The 10,614-nt window shown below is 45.1% G+C and overlaps 1 protein-coding gene across 1 annotated transcript; it reads left to right on the top strand.

Annotated features, from left to right (window-relative positions):
• The first annotated feature begins 3,995 nt into the window (after positions 1 to 3,995).
• LOC119311850 (MADS-box transcription factor 34-like) lies at positions 3,996 to 10,038 on the top strand. Its single transcript, XM_037587563.1, has 8 exons — positions 3,996 to 4,479; positions 6,164 to 6,245; positions 8,355 to 8,416; positions 8,615 to 8,714; positions 8,831 to 8,872; positions 8,964 to 9,005; positions 9,392 to 9,540; positions 9,632 to 10,038. The coding sequence occupies exons 1-8, from the start codon at positions 4,295 to 4,297 to the stop codon at positions 9,678 to 9,680; spliced, it is 711 nt and encodes a 236-aa protein (XP_037443460.1). The 5' UTR covers positions 3,996 to 4,294; the 3' UTR covers positions 9,681 to 10,038.
• The last annotated feature ends 576 nt before the right edge of the window (positions 10,039 to 10,614 follow it).

Raw genomic sequence — 10,614 nt, 5'->3', positions numbered from 1 at the left:
GCTATGCTTATATACCTGTGTTGTTCATGATCATCGTTATGCCATGGTCATTCGCACCTGGTGGAATAAATGCTTTATCGTCGGTGGTGCTATGATCTCTATGTTAATGGTTCTGCTTACCATTCATGCTCATTTTGGTATCATGTTCATGTGCATTGTTATTTCATCATGCTATTTTATTGTTATGACTCGGCTCGTTACTTTTCTAGTTTAACAGGACTTTAATCGAACTTGAACACCTGTTGGCTGAGTCATAGTGCCATCAAATAGAGCTGACGAGTGCAGTCGGATTTGCCTGTATGGGAAGGCCTTAATGCAGTTTATTTGTCATGCCTCTCGCCGATGCCTCCAATTAGGGAAGGTTATGTGCGCGCGCTACCCTGATCAGGTAGGCGGTCATAAGCCTTGTGTGCCAAGTTTGGTTTGAGCGCTCTTGTCCCCGTTTGGGACCGTTTGTTTTGTTTTGCCACGATGGTGGTCGTTTGATGTCCGGAGTGGCATCTGGGGCCACCCATAACTTAGCCCAAAGGGGAGTTTGTCAGAGTGGCCGGGAGAGTGTCATGCAATAGATTGGTTTTGTCGGAACGCTGTTGGTCCACCCTAATGGGAGCATGAGGTCTTGGGTTCCGTGGTGTGGGTACAGTGTACTAACCTCTGCAGAGTGTATAATCTATCGATAGCCGCGCCCACGGATATGGGCCCAGTTTGTAGTAGGTCAAACTATGGGTCAACAATAATAATAATTTGAATAATAAACAACCTTGGTTCGATGAGGAAAGAAGTTGGTTGATCTTTATGTGGCTAGGAAAGGATCCTAAGGGTATCATTGATACCGAAGTGGTTGATATTTGTGGTGTTATGCGATAATTACGGGTAAAGATCAAGCTCCTTGTGGTCATGTAATGATTACTATGATATTGTTAATACCAAGCTTGATATGATCCTGAGGTGATCGTGTGATGTCGACGATGGTAAGTGGTACATGTGGTGGTTACGACGTAACCCCGAACAGAGTAAGTTAAATCATGATAGTTTAAACATGATGCATGCTAGTATCATCATGTTCATATGTGCATGCCATGCTTATAATGTTCTAGTGGTATCATGTTCATCATTGCTTTAACCTGTAATTGCCATGCTGTTGTTTTGTCTTGATTGCTTTGGTTGCTCTGAGGTTGCGAGCACATTCAAAGTACTTACCTGACGTGTCATGCCAGTTTGCAGGTCTTGCCGTGTTTGCTTGATTGCCGAGGATCCTGAGTTTGCAAGCTAGGATACGCGTTCCAGCCAGAGTCCCTGCGGAGTGGAGTCCATCACTGTCTTCGTTGTTCCGCTGCTAGAAGTTGTTCTGCTGCCTCGAGTTGTTCTGCTGCTAGCATAGAGCAACCTGAGTAGGCGTAGTATCGCCATGCCGATGTAATTTGTTCTGATATAGAAACCATTGTATCCATATCATTTGTAATAAGAGCTGATTTGTTCTATGCCAAGCAGTGTCGTATTCTAGAAGACTTGGTCTCTGGGCTGGAATACGGGGTGTTCCGATTCCTCTGAGCCGGGGTGCCACACGCATGCCGCTCGAGAGGCCTCTAGCTCCCTGCATTGAACCTTCGTCGCTCTGCCTGTCCAGCCTATTTAAATCCAACCAACAACTTCCCAAACCCTATCTCTTTCACCCATTCTCCTACCGTCTAAGCGCCTATCGCATCCACCATCCGTCGTCTACTAGTTCGCTGGAGAAGCATGGTGTGAAGCAAGGTCACGTACTGCAAAATGTTGACGCAGAAGTGTCGCGGTTGATGCAGAAGCGCTGCGGAGGAGGTCCATGCCACAGACCTCTAGCAGTGTCAGACCCACATTGTGACGAACCAACCTTTGCACTCTAGGGCTAAGCTCGGAGAAGGAAGAAGACGACCCGATGGCCTTGGTAGAGGTTTGTAGGAGGAGGCGATGGTCATCGACGATGCGCCGTTGTCCAGTTTTAGCATGTTGCTGCTGTAGCAGCAGTACAACCTTGCGCTCCGAGCTACTGGAGCACCGCGCGTCGTTCGCTCTTCTGGAGGCCGAGCGCATGGATGCCGCTACCATTGTTGTGCTTGTTGCTACGCCCGGACGTCGTTGGCGTGAACCTTGTGGTGCTCACATCCGTGTAGAACGCCCGCATGCTTCCCCACAAGCACTGCCATTTCTGCATCAATGAGGCGCGGCTCGCGTGGCTCTTCAAGGAGCACAAGGCTGAGGACGACGAGGCGCCAGAGCGGCACGATACCGGCGGTCCCGACAACTATATGTTCACACCGACCTCCAACGACGACGAGGCCGGCGGCCCCGACGTGGCTCATCGACCTCACTCCGACATAGAGTAGTAGATTATGATTTTTAGTTGCATTTTCCTTTATTTTAGGGATTTTTTTTTGTGTAAACACTAATTGAAATGTCAGTGAAAAATAAATCAATGTGTACGGTCTTTTAGGGCACATGGATGCACCCTTGTCCCTCTGGACTCGACGGCGGCGATGCTTTGCGTTGGTTTTCCTCTTGGGGGCGTTGTCGTGAAACTTAGGTGTTTAGGACGTAGTGTGGCGCTGTATTATGCTCTTCCAATATACTCTTTCGGTAGCAATATCGCTTGCGTTCTGTGTGATCCATTTATCTTGGGATCGGGTTATATGAGGGTTACCCCACCATCTTGGTTGTTGTTTTTTATATAAAGCGGTGCGAAAGCCTGTTTCGAGATGCGGTTGCATGGCGGGCGGCCAACCAAACATGTGCGCGTCCCGCACATCATGCCCTAAAATACCAATGTTTGTTCGAAAATGAGACTCAAATCCTCACACACACACATCAATTACCATACAAATTCTAGGCGATCACAAGCCAGTAGTACAACTTGCATAGAGTAGCTGCTCATATCGTCGACGCAGGCTATCATGGGTTTACACGGCGCGCGGGCCCGTCGCCCACTGTAGCAGTCACCTCACGATACTAGCTGGCATTGCCCTGGCCCATGGCCTGCGGAGTAGTTGCGGTCACTGTGCAGATGCGGTGCGCTCATCGATCGATCCGCCCCCTTTCTCTCTCTCTCTCCGGCGACGTCTGACATCCATCCACGAGGCAGAGGGGCGAAGGACGCGGTCACGTGAGGCGACGACCCATCGGGTCGGAGCGGACGCGTACCTATGCTGTATGGCAGCCGGCGAGCGTCGTATCGGCGCTCGGCAGCGCGACGGCGTCCCATCGCGGTGCGCGCACCCGGCGTACGTGACTACGTACCCGCGCGCATGCACGGCGCGCGCGCACTGGCCACCGGAGATCGATCGCTCTGGATGGCAACCGAGGCGGGCGCGCGCACTGGCACGGCAGCACCAGTGGTGGAGTAAATAGTTGAGTAGCAGCAGAAGCAGCATGGCAGCATCGCTTGCGTGGGCTTGCCACTTGACAGGGAGCAGGGTGCGCTAGGCTCGCGGCCGGGGGAGCTATAGCTCCTGTTGGCGCGCGTCAGCGAGCCTAGCTTTTCGGGCACCAGTAAAGGCGTGGCACCAGCCGCCGGTCGACACGTCCGCTCGGCGCCTGCCTCGGCCGGCCGCATCCCGGCCTCGGGCCTGCCGCCCCCCTGGGTCGCGCACCGCACGCACGTACGGCGTCGATCTCACCCCACGCACGCACGCACGCACCGACGTACATCGACCTCGCCGGTGACTTGCGAGAATTTTTACCCAGCAGTCAGGCAGGGTGACGCTGACTACTCGTGCATGGGCGCGCGAGAGAAGGAAGGAAGGAAGGAAGGAACGTTTTGCGTGTGTGTGTGCGCCTGCCTGCCTGGACGACTGAGACCTAGCTGTAGCTAGCTGGTCTGGTAGTGGTGGTGGTGTCTAGATATGGTAGTAGTAGTACCCTAGTTAAGCTAGTACGTAGCTAGGGCCGAGGGCGAGAGCGAGAGGCGAGATCCAATCTGCACCGCACGAAAGGGAAAGGGAAAGGGAAAGATTCTTGCCCTGCCCCGCCCGTCTTCCTCTTCTCGGCCAAGCTAGCTATAGCCCACCACCACCACAGGCGCCCCGGCACTAATGCAACCCTGCTGCCCAGGTCCCTCGAAAAGAAATCTAGGACAAGCAAGGGAGCTGCTAGGCGCTAGCTGCTTACTTAGCCTTGGTTGAGAGCAACGAATCGAGCCAGATTTCACGCCTTCCTAGCTCGCCCCTAGCAGACACACATCGTGTCAGCTTTCACGTTGCTGGTTGGGAGGCGAGGTGAGGAGGGTGAGAGGTTCAGGGGGAAGAGATCAGTGGTCTCGGAGATGGGTCGCGGCAAGGTGGTGCTGCAGCGGATCGAGAACAAGATCAGCCGCCAGGTGACGTTCGCCAAGCGCCGCAACGGCCTGCTCAAGAAGGCCTACGAGCTCTCCCTCCTCTGCGACGCCGAGGTCGCGCTCGTCCTCTTCTCCCACGCCGGCCGCCTCTACCAGTTCTCCTCCTCATCCAAGTAATTACCCGTCCCGATCTCCCCCCGAACCCCGTAGTCCCGTACCATGTCGATCCTTCCATTTCCTTCTCTCTCTGATTTGCCGCCGCGTCGATCCTTTTGATATGCTCTCCCCGCTGAAACAAAATTTCCAGGCGCGACGTTCGATCTGAATTTTCTTGCGTCTTTGGGCGTCCGTGCATGAACTAATGGGGGGCTGGGTCCGTACGTTCTTTTCCTGTTTTTTGCTGTTCTATTGGCCACTGTGTCAAAAGAGGCAAACAAAAGAAAAATTGATGAGCTCACCCGCAGCAGCAGATCGATGGACATACTATGTAGTACTATAAGTATGTCATGCGTATGTTTGTCTCATTCACCGTAGAGGATAAAAGGGGGGATTTTAAATAGCAAAAACGAAGAAGAAAAGTGGTTTTCATTTGATGTGCGCCTGACCACTCCTGTATTGAGGATACATGTATGCACATAATTAGAGCTTTAATTAACTGATATTTAATTTGCACCAATTTGGCATGCATGCTTTGGGTGAAACTCATATATGCACTTAAATTGTTTCTACAAATTATCTAGCCTGTCTTATGTTTTGGGTAGTAGATGACCCACATCTGAGAATTAATTTTAATTATGTACTTTTACATACTTTCCTGCAGACCCAAGTTCAGTGTAATTTTTTCTCAAAACAAAAGTTCCGTCTAATTAATTTGACACCTTTAAGGTGAACCGTTGAATTAAGCTTGTTTAATGTATTTGTCAAAGAATTAAGAAAGAATACTGCTTTCAGTTACCTGAAATGCATTAAGTTTTAAGTCAAAGTACCGAATAATACTATTGAACATAATGAAACAGTTAAGTACTTTAATTCAACTGTGGCCTTACATGATGTGACAGGGCAAGTGCTGCATCATATGTACTATGTACGAAAGAAGTGCCATGTCTACTTCCTAGGAGCAAAAGAAAACAAGTTAACCTAGTTAATGTTATGCTCGTACGTAATTATTTAAGCAGCTCTGTGGGTAGCATTTCCTAATGATTTCAGAACTTCATGTATGTTCGAGTCAAATATAGTTTGGTTATCTGTCAAAATTGTAAAGCCATTGATTTTCCTCAATAACTTTATAAAACCACTGATACATGAAATGTGAAATCAGACCAAGTAAAACTTCATGCTAATATTTTGTAGGGCCAATCATGATTACTACTCCCTCCGTCCTAAAATATGTGACGAAGGGAGTACATTCAGCTATATACAAACATGCCACTGATGGCTAGCTTAAACTTTGTAGCAATTTTGGCTAAATTGCCCTTTTAGTGAAAATTCACGATGTGCATTCTTACGGTAGTCGCTAAAGAAACATTCAAACAGCAGCGTAGTTCCCCGAAAAGTTTAAATGGTCAAAGTAAACTTTTTTTATATAAAAGATTTTTTGGGGGTACTTGGTCAAGTCTTCACTAGATTGTGATGTTTACACAACTTTCATGGCAGGTTTCAAAAGTGATAATCGCCAAAATGAGTTTCAAAAGATTTTCCATAATAGTTCAATTTTTTAATGCCAATTATCGAATTTTTTCATGTAAATAGTGATATTTAGTTTCTAACCACCCTTCCCGCCCCGGTGACTTCGAATTTGTGTTATTTACCAATGTGTGTACTTGCATAACTTAATCTCGAATTTTGAACTCCTCGCAGCATGCTTAAGACCCTCGAGAGGTACCAGAGGTACATTTTTGCTTCCCAAGATGCTGTCGTGCCAACTAGAGATGAGATGCAGGTTTGAGGCTTTTATTCCCAATGTGCATATTATGCAGATGCTACAATTTTTCCTCAGATACAACATGTTTCATTTTTTAACTAGCAGGTTATCGCAAAGTTTAGCTTTCCTTCATAGAACAATGTACAAGCATTCCTAATTTATAATGCTCTAAATAACATATTTACATTGATGTTGTGAAGCAATAATTTGAAATATATTACCTAGTTCACTCATGATTGCTAAAAAGTATTTCTCTGCTGGTTCACTTGTTTATCCGTGTTTGGAACATGGAATTTACTGCTTGTCATGTAGGCAGTGAACTATTTGTTTGACTTTTTTTTGATGTAAAATTACTGCCTTGCGAACATGCCCAGATGGCTTGAGAAGCAAAATATAAACCTCGGACAATTTTTAGCAGTTTCTAATATTATATGGGAATGCAAGTTCATGGCAATTAGAATCTTGGGAAGTACAACTAATGAGCACTCGCGCAATGCATTTCATGCATATGCCCGGCACAATTATGTGGCTATCTATGTGAAATACAACATCAAGTGCCTGGGGACTCATGTTTGTTAAATTATTTGCTTAGGTGTAATGCATGTTGCGGTTAGTTATAAGTTAGACTAACAACTTGGTTGGCCATAGCATGCAGTATTGTAGCAGATAGCAGCTTCAGATTGGTTAGCCATGCCATATACCTTTTTTTTAGAGAAAGGAGGAGAACCCCAGCTTCTGCATCATTGTGGTGCACACAACCAAAGTGTCATATACCTGCTGATGAGTTTATTATAACTGTGGAATGTATTCAAATTCACAAAGACAACATTGCTATATGTTATATGGTATAAATGTGGTAGTTGTTTATTAAACATGCATATGAGTAAAATGTTTGATTTATGTTTAGTAGAGCCTAAAGCATGGTTCGCCTTCTTCATGGCCACAGTCATATTTTCCCAAATGAGATGTCCAAGAGGATAGATTTGGACTTACTAGACCCTTACCTGTTCATGCGAGAATTTATTGTTGATGTGGATTCACACGGAGAGTATTGCTGGTATGTAATTCCTGAGGATTCACGGAACAATTTAATCATAATCTTAATTGCTAGGACTTGTACTATTTCTATTAGAAGACGGCAAGTGGAAACCTATAAACACACCAAGCAACGACTATATAAACTCAACATGAGCAATCAAGTAGTGGTCTAAAAGATCTTATCTTATATTAGTTTACTGAGGGAGTAATCCATAGCAAGGTGCAAACAAGAGATCAGTGATAAGATGACTGGTTTCCTTAACGGCAGATTCTTGCTTAGGATAAAGTATCCAAGTGCTAGAAGGTGTGAGAGAGTGACAATATGATTCATCTGATCTCTTGATGTTGTCCAGAAAGGGAGTTGCGGTTGGGTTCATCCTTTCTTTTTCCTGGTAAACTAATCTTACAGCATATTGAAAAACAAAGGGCTCCTGTGCATAACAAGGATATCGAAGATACAAAAGTTTCACTTGAATTTTGCTAGAATTTTTCGATGATCTGGTATTCCAAGTTTGTCTAGGTTGTCTCCAAGGTGATATTTTGAACATCAATTTCCCTTTTCATTTTACTACTGAACATGTTGATTCAAATAAAACATGTTTATCGAATTATGTTTAGCAGTAATTCAAATTTCTGTGTCAAATGTCATTAATTTTCTTTTTATTGATGATCAGATTAAAAATGCATGCCGATTATTTTTGAAAGACCTACTACGTGACTTAGATGAAGTTGTAATCTACTAAGTATTCCTAGATTTTATGGTCGGAGTTGTTATATACTACCTCTTGAACCATATAATGTAGGTTGTCTTCCTCGTGATACTTTGACCATCAATTTCCGTAATAATATGATGATTCAAATGTAAATTTCGGTGTCACGTGTTTGTAAATTTCTTTTTATTGATGATCAAACTAAAAATGTTTGCTGGACACAAATTGGAAACGACAATCTACAATGTGACTGAGGAGAAGTATTTGATTATGGAGTAACTTAACATTTTCTTTAGCTTTAATTTTTGGACAAAAAGGCTTTTTTCTTAAATTTACTTGATTTAGCATTTTTCCCATATCTCCTTTACACTAACTGCAGAACAACTATCTGGAGTATATGGAGCTGAAGGCAAGAGTTGAGGTTTTACAACACTCACAAAGGTGATGTTTTTATATTCCTCTCAGATAATTGCTCCCTTGAGCAGGTTATGGCAACATTTGCTTTTTTTTAGAAAATGAGGAAAAACCCCGCCTCTGCATCTCTTGATGCACACAACCATTATGGCAACATTTGCTATGTTTGGTGAAGTAATTATTGTTGGTGGTTTGCTAAAGTAAGTACTGTTGATGGTGCCACAGGAATCTCCTGGGCGAGGATTTGGCTCCACTGAGTACAACGGAGCTTGATCAGCTTGAGAGTCAAGTAGGCAAGACCTTGAGACAAATAAGGTCAAGAAAGGTAAACTACATAGCAAGAAAAAAAGTTCAGGGTACAAGTGGAAATTAGGTTAATCTGCTTTGCTTGCTGCTAGTTTCACTAACTCTAGTGCGCATGACTTCACCTGCACTTCACAGACTCAAGTACTGCTGGATGAAATGTGCGACCTGAAGAGAAAGGTACATATGTCACTCAAATACTTTCCATTTATGTTGCTAAATGATGGATGGTGTCCCCTTCTGTAACTTCAAGCACAATCTTCTTTGGCAGGAACAAATATTAGAGGATGCAAACATGACCCTGAAAAGAAAGGTAACATGACCCAAATCATTTTTCCTAGCTAGAAAGGTCTGCATTTGTACGCACGTAGCTAGGGAGGGACCATCGTCAAGGAGAAGTTGTCTCATTTCACTTGGGCCAGTGACAAGTGATTGGAAAGTTGATGATGCCACAAGCCCACAGGTAGTTAGTTATAGTAGGCAGGGGACCCTGGTTGGCACCACAGTATAAACACAGGAGGCTTTCAGGTACCACCAATTGCAGCTACCTGCCGTGGTTACGTGTGTTTGTGCACTGCAAGCATTCCTCTTCTTCCTGGCTTTCAGAAAACCACTGCTCTTCTTATTTTTGCCCTCTGCTGAAAATGGCTTCATCCATTGGTGTATGTAATGCTCTTGATCACTCCCGTTTCACTTCAGCTTGGCGAGATCGAGCTGGAGGCGACACCTGATCCCCCGCAGCAGCAGCAGCAGATGTGGCAGGGCGACCGGGGCGTGCCGCCCCACACGCCTCCGCAGCCAGAGCACTTCTTCCAGGCCCTAGAATGCTATCCTTCTCTACAGCCAGTGTAAGAGCTAGCGCTTCTATCTCTTTTTACCTTTTGCTGCTGCTAAACTCATGACACGGAGACTAATGATCACCGGCGTTTGTCTCTGCAGATTTCGTGGCATGGATGTGAACCAGCCGCCGCCTGCATGGATGGTATAGCTACGCACCCGCATGATCTGTCTACTGTTCCAGTCGATCAACAAGATGCACCGCTTGGCACGAGCGATTATCTATCTCAAAAACAATCAACAACAAGATGCGTTGCCTGCCTATGTGTCCTGCATCTCCAATAGGCTCCTATATATATATCAACTCGGCTGCTTTTGTGTTTCCTTTTCAAGTGCTTGCCGGACTTCTTTTAAGTAATGTGTACAGGGATTGTCTTATTTGTTATTAGCAAGTGTTATATTGCTCGTTTTGCTTAGAAAAGGAGAGAACGGTTTTCCTTTTGGGATTTGATTTACAACAGGGTAATAAACCTTCCCGATGCATGTATGGCACGCTCATGCTCCCTCAACATCTTCTCTCACGGACTCTTGGGCCGCGACAAAGTGAGCTCTCTTTCTATTTTCAGGGTTTTAAATTGTCTTCACAAATGTTGACCATGTGGGGTAGATGCCATCTGCAAGGTAGTGGCCCTTATCATACTGTTATCATACTGATGACCATTGAATTCAAAGTTGCAAGGTGAAGCCTCACAAAAAATAAGCCTTACGAAAAAGGTCTTTGGATGACATTGAGATTATTGTGAGATCTTGCATTCGGAAGTAACATTGCCAAAGACATATATCTTGAGAGGCAACAATTTTGAGTATGAGTATGATGATTGGATCAAGCCAATGTGTGGCAATTCTTGAATCTCTAGTGCATGCAACTGATACTCCGAAGCATCCCAGGAAACACTCTCGCTGCACCAATTTCCATCAGCCTTGTCGTGTCATTTGCATTGGGTGCTTGTAGATACTCTTCTCAGAAGTTCTCAATCATAACATTCACAAATCTCTTCATAAAAATAATAAACATAACGTTGGAGATGTGAACATATTCATCAACCAAGTCACCCGGGATTCTATATACCAGCACATACGTTGTC

This window comes from Triticum dicoccoides, chromosome 5B, assembly GCF_002162155.2.
Source record: "Triticum dicoccoides isolate Atlit2015 ecotype Zavitan chromosome 5B, WEW_v2.0, whole genome shotgun sequence".
NCBI lineage: Eukaryota > Viridiplantae > Streptophyta > Magnoliopsida > Poales > Poaceae > Triticum > Triticum dicoccoides.
This window is presented reverse-complemented; position numbering and strand designations above follow the sequence as displayed.